The sequence below is a fragment of the Branchiostoma lanceolatum genome, chromosome 18 (genome assembly GCF_035083965.1).
Source record: "Branchiostoma lanceolatum isolate klBraLanc5 chromosome 18, klBraLanc5.hap2, whole genome shotgun sequence".
NCBI lineage: Eukaryota > Metazoa > Chordata > Leptocardii > Amphioxiformes > Branchiostomatidae > Branchiostoma > Branchiostoma lanceolatum.
Window position 1 is genome coordinate 6,444,232 of NC_089739.1, and position 26,769 is coordinate 6,471,000.

Sequence of the window (26,769 nt, forward strand, 5' to 3'; positions counted from 1 at the left end):
ATGATTCTGCCACAATGAAAAGACATGTCCAAACAGATCTCCAACCCAGCAAGTATGATGCACTCCTGTATACCTTGGGGGTGCTGCGCTAGAGATCTCTCAAACTCTCAAATGTCATCTGCCATCGCAGCTGTAGACGTTGTTCCCGCGGTCTGCTTGCGCCAGACTAACCGCTGACGTATCCCTGTAAATGACGACATCTCGCACACAGCCGGTCAGGCCGGCGGTGTACAAACCAAAGGTGGACACTGTCACGTTCACTCCCAGCTCAAATCCGCCTGGAACACATATATATATATAAGTCAGGAAAACATGAAAATAACATGCGAAAATAATTTCATCAGGTTGGTAGAATATAGGATATGGGAAATTCTTTATACACAACCAGGTATTGATCTCACCTGCTAACGTTTCGATGTCTATCAGACACCTTCTTCAGAGCTTCTGACTGGAGTACTGCTTCTCACCGCTATAACTTTGTATAAGTACTCCAGTCAGGAGCTCTGAAGAATCTCCCATATCCTATGAAAATAACATCTCTGGATATAGCAATACAGTCAAACCTGTACAAGTGACCACCTGGCCAAAGAAGTACTTTTTCAGTTTTTGGTGGTCTCTTAGATAATTTTCCCACTGCCACAAGCATTATAATAACCCTGTCTATAGTGACTACCTGTCCACATGGACCAGATTTTCTTGGTCACCTGGTTTTCTTGGGCAGGTTTGACTAATAGGTAAAGGTCCCATACCCTTCTAGAGACTGTAGGAGCAGTTGTTAATCAACTGTGTTTAGGGCATGGTACTGGAAGGTGGAGCCCAACCTTCTCCTTCCACCGCCTTTTACCTCCCTAACCAAAGTCAGGGACAGGGAACCATTTCTACACTGCCGTATACTGGTCTAGTGATGATACTTATCCTGTGCAAGGACACAACATCTAGCCAGGCATGCAAAATATATGTAGGAGAAGTCATCTACACAAAAAATAAAGGGCAAAAGGTTTGTTCCTCTAAGGATGATTTTAATATAATTCAATGATTTCTCTTTTGCATGTAGATGTGAATTTGTTGAACAAAAGTACTGCAGTACTCCTTTCTTCTGCTAGGTGGCACTGTATGTTTATGTAGTGCTGAAACGCCATCACATAGAAAATTTGTCTTTCTTAAAGTTCCTAGTATGAAATTGCATTTACCAATGTGGAAGAGTCCACCAGTGTTAAGACCCACAGAAGCGCCCCCTACGTCAATGCCGTTTACTGCAGGGTAGGGCTGCCCATCCAAGTACACGGTCACCACCCTTCTGGACCTGTCAATCAAAAACATAATGAAGATAATGTAGCCTGGGAAACAGACTATCATTGGTATAGTTCACAATGCAATTGAATAAGCACTGGACGTCCAGCCTATGTTACTAGTATCTACTATATAGTACAATCATGTATGGTTACAGAATGGAAGATTAGCAATATGTTGAGTCGTTGTTGACACAAATTTGATTTATTTGACTGATTTATTTGACTTATTTGCACATAGTTAAAGCAATCCACCAAACATAGATGACAACAAAAAGAAAATGCACTAGGGGAAGAAAAGTGAAAATGGTCTGTTAAAGATCTTTCCCCATTTAACTTTAACAGCTAATTCTTCTAAATATTAATAGCTATAGTCTATAGATAAATACGAATTTGACAAGTCAAATGATAATGACAAATGATGACAATCATCAAAATATCATTGATAACATTTAGAAATTATTTATTGAGTGGCAAAGAAACTTTACTTCTCACGTTTCAAATTCAAGAGCTCAGAGTTTAACATAATGAATACAACCCATCCAATAATCTAGTGTTTATCCCTAAACTTTGTGAAGGTATAGCAACATTGGGAGAGTCTATTTCAGCCGACGAGTAAAGACATAAGTCAAGTAAGTCTGTAAGTCATTTCAGTAGAGGAGGTTCCTACCTCTGTATGATGACGGAGTGCCACTGGCCATCGTCCACATTCGCCGTTGATCTGACAGTTTCCTTGGCCAGGTACCCCAGGTTGATACTGTAAGGATGCAAAAAGGTAAGCATTTATTCAAGAGCACATACTGTGTCTGAGATACATGTAGACTTTCTTTGTAGGGTTTTTAGCCAGTGTGAGAACAAGAAAACCAAAATGGAAAGAAAATCAGTTGTACCTTCAAGTTGGTTCAGTTATTTTTGAAATATTTTTAAAAAAATGCCCCTGCAGTTCCAAAACAGGCCGCTTTGTAGCCCCGAACCTACATCACTTCTTCCTTTTCATCAAAATCTGCATCTGTCACTAAAAATCAAGACTATGCATGTCCAGTACAAAAGATATGAAAAACACTTATACTGCAGTACCAAGGACAGCAGCCAGGAGGTCCAAAAGCAACCTTACCCTTTATCTTCCCAAGACCTACAAACCTACATTCATGTCAAATACCATCACAATCCATCCAGACCTTCTTAAGAGTCATTGCACGAGAAAACCAGGCAAAACCAGGCAGAGGTGGGAAGATGGGGGTCGGCCAAATCGGCTCATACTTTGTATATGTGATAAGTATGTGGAACTATGAACAGCCATATAATTAAAACCCTCCAGCTATTTTTCGTTATGGCGTTCTGGGACCCCCCTACGAGACCCTCAAAAATCCAACAATTTATGGCTGAAAATTACTGAAATTGCAATGGCTACCCTGACAATTCTGATTAAGATACGATTATATATTTTATATTTCCATATAGCATGGATTCCCTAGTTTTACCTACCAAAAGTTGAAGGTGAAGCATTGAAGTTAAGAGGGTGCACTAGGGGGTTACCAGAACCAATGAAAGCAGAATTTTCATATCTTTGAATTTTAGTCACTTTTAAGGGGCATTATCTGCCCTGGGCAGTGGCTTTGGAGAATGGTTTTACTGTTGCTGGAGAGAGGAACATCTACTGATTCAAAAACAAGCGTCGTTTAATTGGGCCACTCATAACGGGAGCCGTGAATGGGGGCTCTTTATGGGGATTTTTCGGGTTTGGGGCCATAATAAATCAGGTTGTGACGTCTCACTACGGGGTAAGTTATGGCAATTTTTTCTGTCGCTGGGTGAAAACCATGCATAATTGTCATAAAATGCTAGCACAAATCAGAAATGTTGATTTGGGCTCTACATGGGAGATATAAGGATACTTAGAAAGTAAATTAAGCTTGTTTTACACATTTTACAGTTGCTCTCTAAGAATTAGTTAGTTCCACACTAAATAATCATATGCATATTCATTCCTTAAATGGTACATAATGAAAAAAAGGCTATGTATGGGGGTTATCAGAACTCCACATTATCATTGGTACATACCTGTGCACATGGGTGCAGAGCTACATATACTTTATATGGACAATAAAGAAATTAGACTATAACAAATGTCAAGAACAATTTTAGATTTTAGCTAAATATATATAATTCTGACGGTCAATCAGGATCAGAACAGGTATCATACTGAATTCAACAAACTGCAGTTTACAGATAATAAAACTTTCAAAGTGTTCTCAAAAACGTAGCCCATTACTGTAGCATGTAATGTAATTTTCATTCCCAGGGTTACACATACCATATTAAACTTTTGATGCTACATGTATCTATAAAATGCATGCAATTCTTAAAATCATGCCATAGGACCATTGAAACAGACTTTCAATTTCGCGTTGAACAGATGAATATCATTATGCAAAATTGAAGTCCAAGATCATGCACATCAACTTGTTCTTCACTCAGTCGGACTCTCAAGAAGGTGATTAAGAAGGATGTTGGTTTACAGGATGATGATCTTTACTCTGTCATGCCTCACAGGGACTTGTAAAGAAACTTGTGTCACCTCACAGAGGATGAAATGAATGGGATAATACAAAATCATCAATTATTGCCATCATCTATTATTGTGAGAAACGAACATCTGCAAACATGCCAAATGTGTAGGGCTGAATGCCTTGAAGCTGATAGGAGTGACGCATCGCAATTTCCCCCTACTTGCCACTTGCCATTAACACGACCAGTATGCGGGAAAGCCCCCTACATCTGCGCACCTGCACATGTTGGGCTGTTTCTATGGACTTTTCTATGTAATGAAGCATTGACTTTTAGTAATGCACTATTATCTGTATTACGGTAATAATACATGCAAAGAATTTCAGTGATGCCCTTAACTTTTTTCAATCTTTGAGATTTCACATTCCCATAACATTATGACAACCTGTAACCGCCTACAGCAAATGTATGTTTTGGTGTTTTTTTAAATTAAATGCTGTTAGTTTTGATACTGCATTGGTTAAACAATATTCAAAACTATTGCAGTTGTAGCATAGTACTTAACCACTTAGCTCCCAAGTACCTGGCTGTCCCGCTAGCCAACAGCCAGGTGCCTTGTATTACATGAATTGTGTGGATTGTATCATTTTAGATTTTTTTCATGGGTAAAATAGATTTAAATTACTAGTTACAGTCATTGGCTGAGTTCTTCGAGAATGCTTGATGCCAAATATTGAATGTTCTTTGACACGGAACAATTGCAACTGCAATGTACAATCTGTTGATTTCATTATGATTCATGTACTGACCCGAATTGATGAGTATATATATATATATATATATATTTAGTTTAAAACTGTTCCCTGACATTTGTTATAGTGACTGTCTTGCTTCTTGATTTTCCATACAGCTGTGTGTACCAGTGATATCACATATATGGGGTCCTGATAACCCCCATAGATAGCCTTTTCACTATTGACCACTTCATAATTGCACATACTTTTTTTAGTAATTAATTTACTGATTAACGTCTTAAAAAGCAATTGTAAAATGTACAAAACAACCTTAATTTACTTTCAAGTAACCTTATATCCCCCATGTAGAGCCCAAATCAACATTTCTGATTTGTGCTAGCATTTTATGACAATTATGCATGGGTTTCACCCAGCGACAGAAAAAATTGCCATAACTTACCCCGTAGTGAGACGTCACAACCTGATTTATTATAGCCCCAAACCCGAAAAATCCCCATAAAGAGCCCCCATTCACGGCTCCCGTTATGAGTGGCCCAATTAAACGACGCTTGTTTTTGAATCAGTAGATGTTCCTCTCTCCAGCAACAGTAAAACCATTCTCCAAAGCCACTGCCCAGGGCAGATAATGCCCCTTAAAAATGACTAAAATTCAAAGATATGAAAATTCTGCTTTCATTGGTTCTGGTAACCCCCTAGTGCACCCTCTTAACTTCAATGCTTCACCTTCAACTTTTGGTAGGTAAAACTAGGGAACCCATGCTATATGGAAATATAAAATTTATAATCGTATCTTAATCAGAATTGTCAGGGTAGCCATTGCAATTTCAGTAATTTTCAGCCATAAATTGTTGGATTTTTGAGGGTCTCGTAGGGGGGTCCCAGAACGCCATAACGAAAAATAGCTGGAGGGTTTTAATTATATGGCTGTTCATAGTTCCACATACCTATTACATATACAAAGTATGAGCCGATTTGGCCGACCCCCATCTTCCCACCTCTGCCTGGTTTTCTCATGCAATGACTCTTAAGCTATGCTGATCACAAATGAACAAACACACACACTAAACAACCATTTCTTGTGGAGCCTGGAGGTAACAGATTTCTATAGCCTCACCTGAAAAGAAGTTTTCCATCTCTCACACCAAGACCCATGTAGTCTTCATCATCTGTGTCCGTCTGTAAAAAAATGATATTATCAATTATAATTACATGATTGAGAGAACTCTTGCTTTTGTCTATTTGCTTAATTCTTTTCGCTGGGCCATCGGAATACGAAAGCCTACATTAAAGGCATGATTCACCATTACATGTAACTATTTTCACAGGATATCCAATGCCCCTGTCACACAGTTGATCAGCTTTGTCTGTATTTGTCGATCATCAGAAGGTCCAGATTTTAGAATAGCTAGAGGGTCACACATATTTTTCACCTGAAAATCTACCCTATCATACATGTATTCAACAGGGCTTGGTGATCTGCAAACATTGGCTGATCTCTAAAAATCACACAATGCTCAAGAGAATACCTGGGGTATTAATGCCGAAGATGACATTCAGACCTCGCAGACTTGCCAGCCAATCGGTTTTCTTGCTGTGTGACAAGAGCTTTATGGACAGTACATGTACTATAATTATATATTCGGTACATGGCCGTAGCTCTTGTAGTACTACATATCATTTGCATGAAAAATCGTGCCTTTTCTACACGTACATGTTGATAAAGCTGACACATAGACAAAGGACGTACCTTTCCATTCCACAGAATAAGCCCCTCCCCCTGCGTAGAGGTGAAGTTGAGTGACAGCTGAGTGACAGTTGGGTTCCTGCGGGCGTGGTCGGGGTCCTGGTAGAAAATGTGGCCGTCCCCCTCAAACCTCGCACTCTGGAAGGTGATGGCTGGAAACGGAGGACAGAAACTTCAATTTTGTGTATTATATATTACAACAGCTACTACAGAATTCGAGATATGACTCTACTTGTTTTCCTTTTATTTTTGAGCTGCAGCACCATAGAAAGTTGCTAGGGGGGCCAAAATCCAACCATTTTGAGGCCTCACCAAGACCTACCCACCTACCAAATATGAAGACAATCCATCCAGGCATTCAAGAGTTATCGTCCTGTGTACTGAAATTCCTGTGGACACATTCCTGTACAATTTCTAGAATTCTTGCAGTCTGCACACAAATACTATCCCATTCAGCTCACCCCTGAGGGGTTGTCAAAAACATAACCTTCTTGGAGAAGGAAATACTGTAATTCTTGTTTCTGTCACTAACTTTATGTTCACTGTTTTCACTGTCACCTCTGTATCATGAACTTATCATCACCGTGAAAAATTTGTTGTAATCATTTATGATTCCTTCACACATCCGTTCCGTGAAGTTAAAGTTCAGTGAAAATGTCAATTTTCCTAACACTGACATTTTTTTACAGTGAAGATAAAGCGAATTACAGTAACTTACCATCAGTACAGTTGTCTCCTGTCCACCCCAGTGTACAGGAACAGGTGTGGCTGCCAGGTGTCGCGTCGGGGACGCAGGTGGCGTTGTTACGGCAACCATGGTTAGAACAGGACGCCTGGTCCTCACATGTCTCCCCAACATACCCCTGGGAGAACAAGATAGAACAAGATCAAACATCCAGGTCAAAAGATACAAAAAACAGAAGTTTTACTGCAGTACCAAGGTCACACACTTGGGGGCCTAAAATCGACCTAGACCTTTGTCTTGCCAATACCTCAGGAACTATTTTACGGTTTACTTATAGTATACCACACATTGTATATTATGTACAAAAGTAAACACATCATACCGGTTCACAGTTACAGCTGAAGTCTCTGACTCCGATTGGCTGGCACAAACCATTGTTTCTACAGACATTAGATCCACACGCTGTCCCGTCACAGTCTCCCACATTCATACCCTCAGTGGCTCCTGAAGGGGAAAATGGGGACACTGGAATCTTGATTTCTTCCATGAATGTAAGAAGAAAATCGTAGCATCAGGCCCATTCTATACTGGGAGAAGTTCATGTAGAGTACAGAAGGCGTTTGTGGAACCTGATAGTTCAGAAATGTTTAAGTCTGAATCCAAATTCAAGCCTCGCATTACAAATTACAATGAGATCTGATAAAAGGCTGTTAATTTGGTCAAAAGTTTTAATCAAATTCGTACCGTTTTCTGTCAAGTCGTATTCCCTTCCGTTCACCGCAAGCCGTCGCACGCAGCCGACAAATCCAGAGGGGTCGTCCTCTACCGCCATGTTTGCGACCAGGTCTAAATACGGCACACCTCCTAGATAGAAGTCCGTCCTAATGTCCAGCCCAACCATCGCCTGGTTGGTCGTTCCCGTAACTTCTTCTCCGTCTATTCTCAGGTATCCATCCTTTCCTGTCCGCCCAGCTTCTAGGACGTACCACGTGCTTCCGGTTGTGTCTATACGCCGTCCGCTGCGTATAACAGCCGTCGGCTCTAAACCCAAATTGTAGCGAAACTCAACAAAACCGTCAAAGAGGGAGAGGGAGATAAAGTCACCAGCACGCGAGTTTAAGTTCTGAGCTGCGTAAAAGAGGATTCCGTTTGGAGCACCGGGCTGGAACTCCAACGTGATCTGGGTTTCCACGCGAAGGTTCTGTCGCGGGAATGACATGAATGAGACTGACCCCTGACCTCTCATCCCAAAGGAAGGATCGCTGATGGTGACACCTGTAACAAGAAATGTTCTGTTTGATTTTCGACACAAAATACTATTTTTCTCAAATCAGGGAAATTGGTATGCTGTATAGAAAGCTTCAGTCAACAATTATACCTCAGATTTTTCTGCGTTCCATTCCTGAAATACCTCATAAGGTCTATTCCCAAACTTTCAAGCCAAAATAATATTCTCTCTAGGGAATACTGCACGCTGTGCAGGACTGAATAAAAACAGCAGCAAAATGTCCAACACTAACAAAAGTTACAGGCTTTCTTGCAAAAGCATATTGTACAACTTTGTGCTTCTTTTATCAAGTATACCTTCAAAACAATAGGCTATTTTCTATTTTGTAGTACAAAAACATAAAGTTTTACATTTGAAATTCAATACAGCCATTCCTGAGTGTGTATGATGTACTGAATTCAGCACAAAAATCTCAAATCTCCCTTCAAACTGTAGAAAAAGGTTTAGAAGCAGACGTACTCTGTCCACAGTCTGTGCCGTTGGTGCCCAGCGGACAGTCACACCTGTAGGACAGTCCCAGGGGAACACAGCTGGCCCCGTCAGCGCACGGACTGGTCGTGTCACACACCGTCTCCTCGTCTGCACACAGGAGTCCCTTCCATCCGGCCTGGCACTCACATCTACAATAACAATTAAAAAAAACGTCAGCACATGGACTGGTCGTGTCACACACCGTTTCCTCGTCTGCACACAGGAGACCCTTCCATCCGGCCTGGCACGCACATCTACAATAACAATAAAAAAACGTCAGCACACGGACTGGTCGTGTCACACACTGTCTCTTCATCTGCACACAGGAGTCCCTTTCATCCTGCCTCACACTCACATCTACAATACAGTTTCTTGTCTTAGATACTTATGATAGATACTGAGTATGTACACATAACAAGGCGTGCAGGCAAACACTGTCTCCTCATCTGAACACAGGAGTCCATTCCATCCTGCCTCGCACTCACATCTACGACACAAACAGTTTCTCGTCTTAGATACTGAGTATGTTACAAGACTTGCAGAAATAGCATGCTGGCTTAAACCCCTGTCACCACAAAGACTGAAAAAAGGCCATCATGAACATTTCAAGATTACCAACTGTCTGATAGTCACCTGAAGTTACGTCTAGATGGTGACTAGAGTAAGACTAAAACATTAATCTTTGAAATGATTTTTCAACTTTTTATTCTATTTCACTTATCCTAATCATATCAAAATCAGTCCACACACAAGACACTTTTTCAAGACACAAGACCTAGTGATAGGGAGAAAGAAACAAAAAATTAAACGTGATGAAAAAGTCACCTGAAAGAAGCCCCCATGTCCACACAGGTGCCACCATTGTGGCAGACGTTTAGGTCACATTCTGACACGGAACACTGTCCCACCATCCGACCGGACTCCACGTGACCCAAGGTCTGCCAGGGATCAGACTCACGTGTCCGAACCTCCATGTCATAGATACACCCTGGACAATAAATAAAACACAATTATTCACTCATACAGAATATAAACAAACAAAGTCCAGAAAAACATACTAGCAGTTGTTTCAGATCACTGACTTCCAAAAGCTTTAATTTGAAAATTGGAATCCTTTCCACACATTTGGTACGAGGGGCAACGTCCATCTTGGCAGCTTAAGTCTACTGGAAGTGGTGTGTGTCCAACTATCCTATTCTTTCCAATAAGTAGGGACAGACAAAGTTTCACACAAACACAACAGTATGCACCATCTTTAAAATCTTCGGCTGGGGTTTAAACCTGTAAATTGCATAATCTTTTATACAACCTTGACATTTTAATTTGTTACAAAACTATTCATCATTTTACCCTGGAATCCCGATGTGAAGTTTACAGTGTTCGGCATCAGTGCCAGCTGGAACATGTCGTATCCACCCACAAACACCTGCTCACCCTGGGCCAGGTTCAGGCCTATCAGTTCACCCTGTAAAAATGGCATTCCAAGTTACATTTTGTACTTTTTATGTGCCTCACATATTTGCCACTGTACAAAAAAAGTCAGCTTAAAATCTTTAAGATTATGCTTGTAAGCTGGTCAGTTTTCTGAAGTTACTCTCTTAAATTCTTATATGACTGGTTTAATGTTAGAACTACTGGCAGCCATGAATTGTGAGTTTCCATCACCCATACTAAAATTGGGTTAAAAAGTTGAGAAAACAGCAATCTGTACAATAACAAACTTACTCCAGAACATTTACAGAACAAAATTCAGACCACCCAAAAACAAAATTCATAACAACAGAAAACATACACTTTTTTCCAATGCATAATTTTTCAGTCTGTATCACAAGAAAATCATCTAATATTATGAACAGATGAACATATTTGTGACAACAGTACCTGTGCTTCGCCTGTGACATTCGCTGCATTATCCACCGACAACCAACCGACCTTGCTCTCTCGCCTCAAGGTCACCGTGTGATAGGGCAAGGTCAAGTCCAGAGGGGTGGAGCTTCTTATGTAGGCAGGGCCTGATGAATTAGACACAAAGGACAATTCATATACTGTATAAAGATTGACAGCTCAGAGGAAAAATATATAGAAATCTTATACTGTATTGCTATATCGTATCAATTTATGTGAATTTAGAGTTTAAGATTTTTCAAATCTACAACTTTTAGAGCATTGATCAAAGATCACATTAATTTGTCATTTGAAATCATCAACTGTCTCTTAATTAGACTGTTCCATCCATTTTCTACTCGATTTTGTGATTATCTCAGGGACTGTTTTGAAGAAAAGCAGACTTCATACTTGCACATTGGTACAGATAAAAAGTAACCTACCAGACCCAAGGTCGAATGTAAAGACAACATGTCCGTTCTCTATGCCCAAAGCTAGGTAGTCGTCACCCCAGCCTGGAACTTGGTCTGGAAGAAACAAAGTTCATGTTTTTAGTCCATTTAAAAGAAACATGTGTAGAACTTACTACAAGTCTTGTATTCACCTGAACACAGGCATGGACAGCAATACTCGTACACCCAAAGCTATGGGAAAGATTTTCACTAAGGCCATGTTCATTTGATTATATGGATGACATCCGTGTGGGATTCAATTTTCGTCCGTTTCCAAAGAAAAAAAGGTTTTTGACTATACTGTACATCATACAAAGCAGCTGCAAAATGATTTGATACATGCCGTAGATTGTTCCAAAAAATATCGGAAACCGATACTAATGGTATAGAACGCCAAAATCATTTCCAAAGTCAAAGAAGAAGATGTGAAGAAGTGAAAATGAAGAATGTATTATTCGCTATACCATACTCTATGTGTTTATCATTTGTTCAACCTTCCTGATCGCATAGATTTCATAACTAAGGCAACTTTTTTTTTGTTGGCAAACTTTTTTTTATTTGCACGCTCGAATCATTTCTTGGGTTCCCAGAGGATGTCATCCATGTAATCAAATCAACATGGCCTAACTAAGATCTATTTTGACTTACTTGCTTGTCCTGTGTACAGCATAAGGGAACTGGTCAGAGCGGAGTTGTTGTTGGCAAGTGCAAAACTGAAGCGGACTTCAAAGAAGAAGTTGAGCCCAAGGACTTGTGGGTAGGCAATGTAGGAACTGTACCCATAATGCACACCACTGAAGGCCGGACGAGTAACGTTCAAGTCTGAAAAAAAATTAAAAAGGATATTTTGATTATGATATGAATCATGAAATATTAGATTGTTTATACTTTATATAGTCGGTTGTTTGTACTTTTCTTACAGCCTTTTCAACAACAAAAATCCCATTTCATCAATAGGCCAATCAGCTTTAAGAATGAGACAACAAATAGCCAATCAGCATCAGTGATATGTTGAATGATGGCCAATCAGCACCAAGGACACATTACACTGGTACTAACTAATCAGCACTAATGTCACAGCAGGTGACTGTCTTCTGTGCCAAGCTCAAATAAATGTCTGCATTTGTGGATAATAACTGGACTAATTCAGTATATTATCAAGTAACAAACACCTCTGCACACAATAGTCAACTTTAACTTATCAAAACTATCCTGTACAGCCACAAGTTAAATTTTGAGAAACAAAAATAAACAGAAGTCGTAACAAACTGCCAATGAACAAAATACCCACCATCTTCGCAAGTGATCCCTCCTCGTCCATACGGACACAGACACACGACTCTCCCATCAGTCTGCGGGAGGCAGGTCGCGCCGTGACCGCACGGGTTGGCCGAACACACGTCCCGCTCGCAAAGCTCCCCGCTGTACAGGGGGTGGTTGGTCCCGTTCTTAGGGCAGTCACAGAAATACTGGCCATCCGCATCTCTGGAGGAAAATGGTGACATTGCTGTTTTAATAGGATTAACAATGGGTGACAAATAGCCAATCAGCATCAGGGGTATAATGAGTGAAGGCCAATCAGCACCAGGGGTATGATGAGTGAAGGCCAATCAGCACCAGGGGTATGATGAGTGATGGCCAATCAGCACCAGGGGTATGATGAGTGATGTCCAATCAGCACCAAAAACATATTAGATTGGCACAAGCCAATTGGAAGAAAAAAAGGAAAATCAACCACTATTTGTAAATGACATAACATGACTTCTCTTATTAGAATTTCTCTTATTAAGTTTCTATCAATTCTATCTTATTTTCATGTCTGTTTCATTATAGTCTTTCCTTAATAATAGTCTAGCAAATAATTTCTTTGGGTTCATTTATTTACCAGTATCAACTATTGTTCACTTTTTCATAAAACTCTTGCAAAGGATTTCACAAATTGTCTTACAGTCTACAGGTTCCGTTGTTCCTGCAGGGGATGAACTGACAGATGGAGTGAGCCACACAGTCTCCCACATTCTCTCCATCCACCGCATCATCAAACAGGTCGTACTCATGGTCGTTGACCTGTAGAGCTCCGATGCACCCCTCAAAATTCACCACAGATCCTTGAAAGTGGAAAACAAAAACAAAAATAATTTTTCAAGCAACTGCAAAATAAGTAAATTCTGAATCGTCTTTGATAAAAGAGTTGGTGTAGATATTAATGTTTATTCATTCAATTACAGGAAAACTTTTGAAAATGGTTTTGGAAGTCCCTCCTACTCATTGAATAAATCTTCACCATTTCTGGTAGTCAGTTCTTTACTTACTTGGTAATCATTGTAGGAGGAAATATTCCTTCTTTTTGAATGTATTGTTTTCGGATCTTGAAAATCTATTTAAAGACAATCTACATTATTAAAATATATACTACATTAAGAGAAAAAGAAGTGCCTATTCTAAAAAAAATTCCTCTTTTCGAAAATAAATGTCTAGTGCTGCTTTTTAAAAATAACTGCTACTTTTTAAGAATAACTGCCGCTTTTTGAAAATACCTGCTGCTTTTAAAAAATCATTGCAGCTGCTTTTTGATGATAGCTGCCGCTTTTTCAAAATAACTGTCACTTTTTCAAAATAACTGTCACTTTTTCAAAATAACTGTCACTTTTTCAAAATAACTGCCAAGCGTGACTCACCTGCTGATGGAACTGCAGTCAGATCTGAGGGCAGACCCCCCAGATAGAGGGATCCGAGGGACTTCTGTGCAAAGTAAGTCCTGACTTCGTTTGAAACAGGTGCTGAGCTGTTCACCTGCACAGACGCGCTGCACATGCCACGAATGTTGTTACCTATGGGGCGGGGTCGACTTTGCCTGGGAAATAAACAAAAATGATCTCACAGTTATAGAAATTAGTTTCTTACATGTACTTATATATGGAAAACAACACAATGGCATGTTATGACAATGCATACCTATATTTCTTTAGATATCAAGATATGACTAAGGTTGCAAAGTACAAATTAAATGTACCAAGCATCTATCGGATGTTAGTAAGTACCTGCTAATTTTCATAGTGACAAAGAAAAATCCTTCAATTCACGCTTAATAACAAACTCACCCACTCATATGGTGTCACCCACTTATACACTGCAATGATTACTAAGTCTTGATAATTCAATTCAAAACAGTACTAAGGCAAATGCCACAACTTACTGGATGACAACTGATGTCATGAGGTCGTTATTGACTATGATGTCCGTGTTTATGACAAGAACCATGCCTCTTCCACAGCTAAACCTGTGATAAAAGTTTTCAAAAAGAAGTAAGTTAAAATACCATTTGTCACAAAAGAATGACCATAATGTAGAATTGTTGATGGTAAAAAGATGCCCGTACAAACATACCAAAAGAATATTGACCAACGTTACACTGTTGTCTCTACATCATACACAGATGGTTTTTTTACCAAAAGGTGGAAAAAAATAACATTATTTCTGCTATCCACAAAACTGCTAAACTCCAAGACTAATACAAACTTGTTGTCAAAAGACTTCCTCGGCAAGAAAATGGTTAAAGAAATCATGAACTCCTTACCTGTACCACAGAGTTCCATCTTCAATGTACAGGTGAACAAACTCTGCATCACTGTTGACTCCTACGGAATTAGCAATCCCATCACCCTCTGCTGCGTACAAAATGGTGGCATCCGCAGCGGTAGTTTTAAACATGACGACGATGTTGTTTGTGTACTGTTGGGTCAGGTCGAGGGGCGCATACTGTAGGTAGGTGTTCCCAGAGAATGATGGGAAATACACAACTAGATCTGGAAAAAGAAAGAAAGAAAGCAAGTTAGCACAACAGAATCCGGGGCATTAATGTTGAAAATGAGTCTTAAGAATTTTTTGGAAGTACATGTTCATAGAATTAACTGTCAGGTCTATTTTCTACTCAGATGGTTCGGAACAAAAGATTAAAGGTTAAGGCAGTTTTGGGCAGTGGGTTTTATCAACTGTGTCTAGGGCACAATATTAGAAGGTTGATCCCAACCTTCTCCTTCCACCACTTTTTACCTTCCCAACCAATGTTAGGTACCCATTTCTACAGTTGGGTGGAAGGAGGAAAGTCGTGTTAGTGCCTTTCGTAAGGGCACAACATTTGCCTTGACCTGTCTATCTCATGTGTACTAGCTTCCCACTTAGCCATTTGACGCCACTACAGAAAGATCGCACACCGCGTGAAATCGACCCACCTTCCTCACACCTGTCCCCTGAGAAGTGAAGCGGACAGTCGCACTCGAACTGCAGCACCCCTCCCGTCGTCACGTCACGACACGTCCCGCCGTTCTCGCACCGCGTCTCGCTACACGTGGGCGGAGGGGGCACGGTGGGCCCCGGCGGTGGGGTAGGAAGCGTGTCGCATTCCTCTACATTCTCTCCCCCGAGGGAGTAAAGGAAGTTGTAAGGGACTGCGTTGATCGTCAACTCAGAGACACATCCCTGGAAGTCGTATACAGGTAGACTGGACGTCAGGGGGTCAAAGGTCGGGGGAACACCTCCCATGTACACAGGCCCCATCTCTGCACCAACGTTGTTGAAGAAGAAGTTTGGACGACCGGCTTGGACTGGAGTGCCGTTGTCAATGGTTAGAGTTGCTTGGCAACCAGGGCGGGAAATGTGCCTGGAGTGGACAGAATATTTATGATTATGTTGACTTCTATGTGTAAATTGCGTATTCTTTCACAATATCTGTATAAAGTGACAATCTCTTGCTCATTTCTCAGTTGTTATTAATGACAATATGCTGCAGATACAAAATGATACCTAAAATGATTGTATCTAACCAATTTCTTAGAAAATATCAATAGTTACAGAAAATTTTCAACACTTACTCAATGACGACAGAGACTTCATTCCCATGGTTCACTAGTGTGTTGGTGTCCACAATGAAGCGTTCAATAAAACAGGAAAAGTGGTACTGTGGAATGGAAGGAAACATCAACACGGTCAGAGAGTCTTGCAAATGATATCTACTTTGACTGGTCAAGATATTGTCACAATATCCCTTAAAATGGCATTAGTAACACAAAGAGCCTTTCCTGTCACTATAACATGCTGCAAAAATACTGACATTACAGAAAGACCAAAAATAATACCTCCCCATGAATTAGTATAGCATAGTCCTTGTGACCTTGACTCCATGACCTGGAATGTTTGTCCTGTCTGATAAAGGCCTTATTCTACCACCTCTGAACTCTAATTCCTGTCACTCCCGCAAGACCAACAATTGTGGTAACACCATTCTCCCACTCACTCACTCACTCACTCACTCACTCACTCACTCACTCACTCACTCACTCACTCACTCACTTCCTACCTGCCACTGTACTGACAGTGTATAAAAATAGCAGCTACAAACGCACAAGAACAAATTAAAGAACAACAAAAATCCAGCCATGCCGCAAACAAAGCCGTCGTACACTGACTCAGATGAAACAAGGATGAGAATAAGTCACTTACATAGAGGACTCCGTTCTCCACATACAGGTGGATGAAATAAGCGGCTGCCTGTGGCGTTCGGTAGTCCTGTACCGCATACAGAAGAGTACCGTTCTCGTGGGCGGTACGGAAGCTGACCTCGATGGCGTTACTCTCCCTGACGATGTAGGACGGGAACTCCAAATACGAGTTGGTCAGGAACTTTGGAGTTATCACTCTTACTGTAGAAGACCAAAAGTCATTTTTTTATTCATATTTCATATTTGTCAAAGTCATACTGAGAAAAGAGCAAATTAACGTTTAGCACACTGAAATAGCTGTTTGGCTACCAATTCTCTATTGTTTCTGGTGTTAGGCGGCAGGGAGAAGGTTAAAAATAGCTTTGTCTCAGGCTGAACGGCCCAAATTAACACAACACATATGCATACACACATCTAAAAAAAAAGAGCAAAGATATCTTCAGGTGTCAACAGAAAGAACATTATTAAATGGCCTCTCAGGGAAGAACACAAAAGCATTGAGCAAACAGTTTTTGTTTCATCTATATGTCATTCAAAGACTACTCACACGAAAGATAAGTTGACTTAAGTCACCAGGAATACAAGATTTGTAAAATATGATTTTTCTCACCTGAATTGCAGAACTGTCCAGTATACCACCACGTACATTCACAGCGTGCAACCGTTTGTCCGTTTACGTCCTCTTCCCGACACGTAGCGCCGTTCTGACAGGGGTCGTCCTGACAGGTGTACACAGGGGTAGGGGTGGGGGTCGGGGTGATGGTCGGCACTGGGGTGGGGGTAAGTGTCGTCTCTGAAAGAGAAACAAAAATTCAGTAGGTGGAAGAAACTAGGTCCAACTCTCACTGTGGGCTCTAAGAAAAGACAGATCCTGACTGTCCATCACAATTATCTGTTCAACCAATGATAGAAAAGCAATTTTCAGTTTGACCAATGAAAGAGTGGTTGCATGTCTGTCAAAATTCAATGTTTTAATCTTTATGTTAAACTTTTTATTTTGAATTTCCATGTTTTCATGGAGGTTGGCAGGGCTATGGGATTGGTTTATAGAATGAGCTCCCCATATTGTATGGGATCTGACTAAAATATGTACACATACAAGGAAGTAATGATCATTAAGACCAACTGAACAGCTAATAGTATACACTTACAAATGAAACACTAAGAATGAGGTATTTACTTTGAGGTAATATCATCTAAAAAGTTCTAACAATATAGGACATTAACTCCTTATCTACTTTCAAAATGTAATCAAATGTTGACTATAGTGTATAACAAATATTGGAATGTTCATTAGAGTAATATGTAAATTTCAGTGTTAAACATTTCATGCAGTACATGCATCAGACCAATACAAGGGGTACAAACATGCATATTATGGTTACAGCACACAGCATAGAATCACATTCAGTTAGTAGAGGGTTAAGCACATTTGATATGATGCAGGGTTAATCAACAGATGTCAACTGGGGACAGCCAACAATATTTGCACAATCGCAGAGAAAAATGCATGAGAAATATGTATGAAAATAGGTTTTTATGATATGACATTTAGATTTGTTTTTCGGAAAATGTTGCATACGTTGCTGACTGCCCCGTAAACATAATACTGGTAAAATGGATTGAGACAGCATCAACATGTAATGAAAAGTGAGGATGGCAGGAGAATGAACCAAGATGGTTCGGACACACAGTTTTGCGCCTTCTTTGCTTCAAACCATGCTTGAGCCATGCCTATATGTGAATACATAACATACCTCTTGATGCCCATACTACTATTCCTTTAGTTGAGGTGAACGCAGTGCAAAATATGAATTTCAAAGAACTCAAAGAACGAAAAACATTAGAAACATCACAGAGAATTATTTTTCTGAAAAACCAACAAAATTCATAAGTTTTACAAATTTGAAGAAAATTGCGTAATTTCAACGAAATAGTTAGAAATTCAAAGAAAGTAAAAACGTGGTATTTTGAATATACCTTTGAATGAAGATATGCTTGCCAAACCATATGCTGATGTTAGTTGCAGTGAGTTTGACCAAGTTAGATGACTAGGCTGAACCACCATGGATAGTGCAGAAGCAACACTATCAAAGCTGCGAGGAAAGCTATGCAAGGAATGCTTGGTCTCCTGAGAAACATAACTCTCTTTATAACTAGCACTGCATGGAAACAAAGATTTCCACAAGTTTGCAAGCTTGGGCACTATGGTGAAACCCAACATTTCCTTGCTGTGTACACGGCTTTCCTAACCCCGTGTCACCAAGATTGGACACATGTGCACACAAAAGTGCACACAAAGTGTCCAAAGTTTCCCACCTTAGGAAACATCTCGTGCCGGGAATAATTAACCATGATAATAGAGACTTGTGAAGTGCGTGAAAATTTACCTCGAGCAAGGAGCGCCTTGCCTGAGTAATTGTTTAAACTTTTTGCCCTGGGTAAAATGACGTAAACCTATGATTTTTTAAAACCTCATTGTGTAAACCCATGATACGTGTCTAATTCGTTACATAATCGGGAAAGCCTAAAATACTGGTGCCAAACGATAACGCATTAAATGTGTGGCAAGGCGTTGTATTGAAAACAAAACGAATGCTCTCATGATTTCACTCTTATAAACATTGACGTATGGGTCGGAGTCGTTGATTAAGGAGAACTCCAGCATATTGCCTGCTTTGCGTTTTCATTGCAAACATTGGCGTCTCTTGGTGCAATTTTGACTCCCATTTGTCTGACTCTAAGCCTGAGTCACGTTGTAAACAAAGACAAGACGACGTACCCACGCGGAGTATAATTAGCATATCATTGTTCCCAAACCACAGAACTCGATATCTAACATTGAAGTTCTTGTTTCACGTCACTGCTGGTATAAAATATACGGGTGATTTGGGTTCGAAACCTTATCCCCAAACCTGGACCGTACGTCATCGACATAGCCTCTAAAAGGCCCCGAGGATGAGTGGGGATAATAGTAGAAATTGGCCAAATAGATCAAGGATTGAATAGTATGCTAAGGGAGTCGGCTACGGAGAGAGGGTTCAACTTGCAAGCAAATATTCTCACTGTAGCCGGCGAAGTTAGTTTATCATCGACCATTCGTGATCTTCTGTATTTGGGTCTATGATCTACGAGTTGATTTGAATCTGTGCTTTTATGAAATAGTCATTTGCCCGTTGCAAAAATAAACACCGATTTGATGTGTATTGTGCTGTCTGGGCTTTTGTTTCTATGACAAGGGCGACAAAAAACTGAACGTAAATCTTATCTTTCTGTATTAATTTTCTGTACCGACTGTGATGTTCGTTCAAGTCACATGAATGTAGACTGCTATGTGTATCACTTTGATTAATAGAAAGATTAACTACGTCACACGCGAACTATTATCGACATAGGTCCGTGTCTCCGTAAAACACACACACATACATCTAACATGTTCACCTTGCACTGAATGGCGTCCATTGCCTTTTAGTAAATGTTGTTTTGGAACATGACATGTTATATATTTGACTTGATGTATTCTAATTTCCTCGCCGGTTATATCGTCGATAGAACGATTTACTTGCAACTTTTACTGTTAACCTACTAATTTATCAGGCTGTCGTCATTATTCATAAGACACGGCCGCATGTTTTAACACCGTCCTTGGCAGGTATTGTTAATCTGTGAAAAACTAGTTAGGCTGCTCAAATCTGAATGTATGCAATAGACATACACGGTGTTTCACAAGTAATTATGTCTGTGTCAATGCAAATTCTAGTAAAAAAAGGGACATCCAATAGTATTTCTCGGTTAGCACGTGGTTTAAAAAGCAGGGACCAATCAAGGTTCTTGTCACCATTTTCAAATCTTTCAGTTTGTATTTGAGATGTGCAGATGTGTGTTGTTGCTATCTCTGTGTCTGGATACTAGCGTGGGTTATTTGACTCCTGCCTGGGATTATTTTGAGCCTGGTTTCTATTCTACGACAAGACTGATGCACGGCGTTTGAACACAGAACATCGCGACAGGAATCTACCTTTGTGACTTCCTTGTAAAGCCACGGAGATTATATGGACAAATGACCTCCTTGGTAAAGCAAGACAGTCTGGACTTTTGACTAAGGCTTCGCCCCGGACTTTTCAACCCGTGTCGGATGAAGAATGTGGACATTGCAGCGGCATGTCTGGATACAGTAAAGCAACGAGCGACGAGTCATACGGACCGTGCGGCTAGGTTTTAGCCTGACACTACTGCGCCACTGGACAGTTCAGCCTGACTACCTCAGTTCGATGAAAACGATGACTTTCTGCCTCTAGAGGGCAGCAGTTAGACAGAATTGTAGACAACAACATTTGAAATCCATGTAGAATTCGAACTTATCAATGCATGTAGCTGTTAACCTAATAGATTTGTTAGAGTTTTGTACATGTTTCGAACTAATGTTAAATGTATCTGTATTCTTTTGTTAATTTTCATTCAGACACTTCGTACGTTTTCACCTTTTGTCTTGGTATTGTTAGCTTAGTCTGTGTGTAACTGTGAACGTTTTAAAAGACTGCATGTGTAAATGTAAATGTATGTAATTGAGAGAATGTATCGGCTGGAATGTATTGGTTGTTGTTCATCTCTAATTAAGTGAATAAAATGTCAATCTTTATGAGCAATGATTCCGTGTGCTTTCGGTATGACGAGGTGGTATAAGGCAGGGGGCTGGGAGGGGGCAGGGGGGTGTCCCAGGGGCGTAGTAGCATAGCAACGACGCTACTTTCAATGACAAAAGGTGTTTTGAAGGAGTACCCGGATGTGTCTGGACGGGCCGCGTGGTTAGACCAACTGGGGAGATAATTAGGTGATAATTACGCGATAATTGCTGCTAAATTATGCACCACTCGTTGGCACACAAAGGCCGACACATGTAATTTCCACACATGTCCACACGTTTACACACTTGTGCGCACAGGTTTTCATCGAAGGACACAAAGTGTACACGCAAATGGTCCGTTTACACAGATGTGCATAGGTTCCCCAAAAGGGACACATCGCATTTTCACTGTGGGAACTCATTGAAACCCGTGGAAATTAGGAATTTCCTAGCAGGTATACACAGGTTTTCAACGTGGAAATCTGTCTGTTCAAGCAGTGTAGTTAAACCTGCTGGCAGTAAGGAAGTTTGTACAATTGTTTCTGGAGGAGGAAAAACTTCAGATGCAGATACCAAAATGTCATTAGCATTGCTGGTGCGTTTTATAGGAGCCATTTTTGCTGTTGCTTGTTGACTATTTTGGAATGCTTTTCGTGTTTTTGTTTGATACATTTGCAGTGGGGCTTTTGTAATGTCAGAAGGTGAAATAGGCCTTTTTCCAACCAAATTCCTAGCTGAGATGTCTTCAGCATCTTCTTCTGTGACCCATAGACTTGGACTTGGTGAATCATTTGGCAACATCGTAGCTGGATGTCCAAGCGTATTCAAGTCCATGTTGAAAGTTAACGGTAAAAGAGTACCAACTGAAAACAAGTCATATGTTGTAGTTGGATATTCAAAAGATTGTGGTAGTACGAATGCTTCCATTCCACTTGATTGTTTGATTGTCAACACTTCTGAAACACTATGTTTCACTGCTGAAAGAACATATGGATTTCCAATGGATTCACTCTGTTGACTTTGCTCTTGATGCTGTGTTGGGCTCATTACTAATAAGTTCTCTGTATCAGTGAACTCTTGTATTTGACTGGATAAGTACCAAAAGCTGTTTAGATCTGCGGTAAACATGCTGGGTATTAGTTTAGATGGTAAAGACTGCTCAATGGACATGTGTTGAGAGGTTGGTTGCAACCTCTGTGAGTTCAGCACTAAGGACAGGTCCGTTCTCATGTGCATTGGAGAAAGTGCTGAAAGATCTTCAATACTTCCAATACTTTCAATACTAAGTTCTGAAGCCCTAAATAATGAAGCAGACTGCTTGGCTTGCATGCGGGTATCTAAATAAAGACTAGTTGGCCTAATTTCTGAAGGTTCCATGAGAAAAGTGCCAGAGGTGTGGTAGTTATTGGTGAGAGATTGCGACAACACTGACAAATCTGTCAAAAACTGATACGTTGTTCTTTCTTCGGCTAATTGAGCTGACAATTCATAATCAGACTGATGTAATGCCTTTGGATTGATTATTGTGCTGTATTGGCTGGAAAGAACTTCTGTCTCATCCAATGACAGAGCTTGATCTTGTGAGCTTGTTGTTTGTGTCACCAACGCTGATTGGTGTTCTGTTCCATGTGTAATGATTGTATTACTGTTTTTGAGATCTTCCTGGTTTGAAAAGTTTGGACCAGTTGTGGTTGATGGTCCTTCTTTCTCAGGTTTTGAAGTTGGATGTAGAGTTAACTGTTCTAATCCTGACTCTGGAACAAAGTGAAGTATGTGTCTGATCCAACATGAAAAAGTAAAAGTTTGCAAATCACAAAAAAATCTTTATAAAAACATAAATGGATTGGAAATGCAATAAAACAATTCAACTTATGGAGGCAAAAACTGTTCAAAGTAACAATAAAAATTTTAAAAAATGATGAAAGGACCAACTAAAGAATATGCATATGAAAATAGCTGACAAAAATATTACAACTACAACTTTAAATGTGATAACTGTAAAGCCTTCTTAATCATAGCATTTGATCAGAAATGTCAATAACAAAAATTACCTGAAATCATATTGTTCACTCCAGGAACTTTGCGGCACTTGAATATTTCATTCTGGAAGGTCCTTGAACTGTATGACTTTATATGCTTTCCATTATTCCTGAAAACCTTGTCTCTATTTCAAATAAGTCAGAGTATGAAGTTCGAGTTGTAATACTCTGACTATAGGCTGTTACAAGCACTGGTGTGAAAATTAGCACAGACGACTTTATAGAGGTTGGCAACGAATATCCGGGCTTTGACACACGCATTAATGTTGTCTTTAGTTGCCATGTGCATGTCAACACTAACAATGGCACACTGTCTTGAACACTCTCAGAGTCCATATAAAGGCTTTGAACGTGGATCAATGTTGTAGTTCCCAACATTGTAGCATCCATTGAGGACAATGACGCTTCTGTTGGAAAGTTTTGCTGCGCTTGTGAGTTTTGAGTGGGTACAACTGTTGATGTGAACGCTGGTGTGAGCCCAGTTATAAACACTGTTCTCCACAAACTCACCAATTCTTCTGTTGAAGATATTGAATTTTGGTTATCTTGACTGTTAAGTTGGTTTGACATTAAGTTATAGAGAACTTGAACTGTTGTAGAAAGACTTGTTCTTTTAGATACAAAATCTAATAAACCTTCAGCATTAGGTGTATCATCAATCATTAAATTTGAACATGATTTCTTTAATGATGTATGTGATATGAAATTGCTTGAGTTTTCTGTTACTGACTGTTGTTTGAAAAGAAGGCAGCAAGCTCGAAGCATAGATTTGCATGCTGTTAAAAACAGGAGAATAATGTAATGACGACATAAACTGATTATACGGCACACCACTCAGCGTTAGACTACAATGGACGGACAGAACGTTAGTGGAAAGGGAGGACACACTGTGAGCAACAGTTGAGACAGTCATGGAGGGTGGGAGTACAACAACAGTTGGTTGTCCGCCTGTTGCACTACTCTGTGAGGTTGTAAAGGTTGTCCTACCTGTGGGAGCGATAGACGGGCTTCCTGGTAAGCTTCCAAAGGTCGACGTCATTGCCGACATGAGTTCTTGGGTAAAAGTACTGGTAAAAAATTCAGTTTGAAGAGGTGTGGCCAGTAAGCTGGGAAATGCAGACTCCAAAGGAACGCTTGACCTTGAAACTTGCATCAATGACGTCGTCGGCAGGCTTGGCACAGTTTGGGTAAGAAATGACGGAGATGGAAGCAGTGATTGTACCGCTGTTGATGTCACTTGGATTTCGGACAGAACACTCGGCTCTAATGAAGTCGCTTCTATCGACGCCTGCATTGCTGTTGATGTTTCGACCACAGTATCTTCTGCGGTAACAATCAAACTGGTAGACTCAACTGTCCCAACACTTGATGAGGAATCTGTGACAATAAGAGAACTCGGGGAGGGCAGCAGCTGGAATGTCGTTGACAAGACTTCAGTTGTCGTTTCCAATATAACTGTTGAACTGGATAATTCTGGAGTCTTTGTCGAAAGAGCTGGTGTTACAGAAAGAGAACCACTTGATGGTACACTTGTAGCTGGTTCAGGAGTGATAGAGACTTGAACTGATTCTGAAGCTAAGGACGTAATCAGTTCTGTGGTAATTGCTGTTTCCGTAGCAGGCATTGTTGTAGGTGGAGGCAAAATGGTGGACTGAGAGGTTGACAACTGTAGCACTGAGCTGGCAGAAGTAGGAGATATTGGCAAGAGTGTTTCTATCAAAGAGGCCAGTTTTGTAGTGGTCAAATCAGGCAGTCTTGTTGTTGAAGAACGAGGCAATGATACAGATTGAATGGTTGAATATTGTGGTATTCGACTGGTGGAAGTAGGCGGTATGGGAGAGGGTGTTTCCATCAAAGATGGAAGTTGCGTAGTGGTTGATTCTGTTTGTGCCATTGTTGAAGACTGAGGCAATATGACTGATTCAACAGTTGAATATTGACTGGCTAGGCTAGGAGTTAACACCAAAAGTGTTTCTGTTGATGGGGCTAAACTCTCTGCAGTACTAGATTCGAGTTGACTAGTAGATTTTGAACTCTGACCAACAGTAGTAGTAGTTGGCAAAGAAGATAATGTTGAGCTCATGGCAATCACTGGAGACACTAAGTTACTGGAACCGACTGGTGTACTGGTCGAGACAACAGAGGTTTCAAGGGCTGTGGAAAGAACAAAGGTTTCCAAAACTGTTTCAGTCACACCCAGGCTTGAAAGAACTTCCATGGAAGAGACGGGTAATATCTGTGTTGTTTCAGTCACCAATGAAGAAACGACAGACGACATTGTAGTTGATGGTGTGTAGGTTTCAAACACAGGTATAGTTCTTGTTGGTAGTAAGACACTAGACGTTACAGCTGTGGACACTGGAATAGATGCTGGACTCTGTTGCACAGTACTTGTTTGTGGCAAGACACTAGAAGCTACAGATGTTGATACTGGAGTAGATGTTGTACTCTGTTGTATTGCTAAACTTTCTGCTGTGATTTGCGTAGATACAACTTCCGTTGGAGATATGACAGGAGACGGGTTTGAAGGTCCGAATGTAGCACTGGATGGTTCGAGTGTTGTCTGTGAATCCAGAACTGATCCAAATGACAGTGACATTTGGCTTGTTTGTAACAAAGAAGGAGACACTGAAATTGACATATCAACAGGAACAGATACTTCTTCGCTAGAGGGGACTGTCAAAGAGTCTGACATCGTTGCCAATGTACTTGTTGGATAGATAGTTGAGTCAGCAGCACTGAACTGTATTGTACTATCCGACGTTTCTATCACTGTCGATGCCCTTGTGGACAACATAGGAGTCGGCTGTAGCTGACTTTCTGTTACAAAACCACTGGACTCAATTTCTAAGACAGTAGAAGTGCTTATGGTAGAAAAGATGGTTGTACTTTCTTGTGATGATGATCTAGGAATGGTTGTGGTAAGCTGTTCAGCGATGCTTTGAAGGTCAAAACTTGTGACAGTTGCAGACAGTAAACTGTCTGAAGTTTCAAAAACTATATCACTGGAGGAAATGATACTTTTCACACTCGGTGAAGGTTGAAGAATCTCACTAAGCGGGGAACTAACAATGCTGCTAATAGGTATGCTGCCTGGCACAAATGTACTTGTGGCTTCAGGTGTAGATGTTGTTATTTCAGGTGCCACACTTGGCACCTGAGTTATCATTGTAGTATCCTGTATGGTTGCTAAAGTTGCTGTTGAAGGAATTCCTTCAGAAGGAGATATCAACATTGCGGTGTCTGTCCTTGGTGGTGTGGATGTTGCTGTTGTTGTTGTTGTTGGAAGAGATGTGGACATTGCTTGAGACAACTGTAAGGTTACCTCACTCCTTGAGGTGGTTAGTGTTGGTGTCGGTATGATATCGGTCTGTGTGATCATTGTCAATGTCGCCGTACTTTCTGTAGCGGAAGGGTTTATCGTTTGTTGTGTTGGTGTTGCGGACACTTGCGGTGAGGTGGTTGCCACAGTGCTGCGTATGGAAGATGGCGGTGGTGACGCTGAAGACGAAACAAAAACTGGAGTTGGAGA

At 40.5% G+C, this 26,769-nt stretch overlaps 1 protein-coding gene across 1 annotated transcript in view; it reads right to left on the reverse strand.

Annotated features, from left to right (window-relative positions):
* Positions 1-114: 114 nt before the first annotated feature.
* LOC136423783 (protein eyes shut homolog) overlaps positions 115-26,769 on the reverse strand; it is a 44,756-nt gene continuing 18,101 nt past the window's right edge. The window contains exons 23-46 of the mRNA XM_066412082.1: positions 24,225-26,738; positions 17,185-17,367; positions 16,576-16,775; positions 15,948-16,033; positions 15,309-15,736; positions 14,654-14,882; positions 14,273-14,356; positions 13,755-13,930; positions 13,025-13,184; positions 12,368-12,561; positions 11,725-11,898; positions 11,068-11,151; positions 10,622-10,752; positions 10,091-10,205; positions 9,566-9,728; positions 8,729-8,889; positions 7,726-8,256; positions 7,364-7,485; positions 7,015-7,159; positions 6,300-6,448; positions 5,667-5,728; positions 1,960-2,046; positions 1,191-1,303; positions 115-278 (exon numbers count right to left, since the gene is read on the reverse strand). Coding sequence (XP_066268179.1) covers positions 115-278; positions 1,191-1,303; positions 1,960-2,046; positions 5,667-5,728; positions 6,300-6,448; positions 7,015-7,159; positions 7,364-7,485; positions 7,726-8,256; positions 8,729-8,889; positions 9,566-9,728; positions 10,091-10,205; positions 10,622-10,752; positions 11,068-11,151; positions 11,725-11,898; positions 12,368-12,561; positions 13,025-13,184; positions 13,755-13,930; positions 14,273-14,356; positions 14,654-14,882; positions 15,309-15,736; positions 15,948-16,033; positions 16,576-16,775; positions 17,185-17,367; positions 24,225-26,738 — 6,455 coding nt within the window. The remainder of the gene's footprint in view (positions 279-1,190; positions 1,304-1,959; positions 2,047-5,666; positions 5,729-6,299; positions 6,449-7,014; positions 7,160-7,363; positions 7,486-7,725; positions 8,257-8,728; positions 8,890-9,565; positions 9,729-10,090; positions 10,206-10,621; positions 10,753-11,067; positions 11,152-11,724; positions 11,899-12,367; positions 12,562-13,024; positions 13,185-13,754; positions 13,931-14,272; positions 14,357-14,653; positions 14,883-15,308; positions 15,737-15,947; positions 16,034-16,575; positions 16,776-17,184; positions 17,368-24,224; positions 26,739-26,769) is intronic.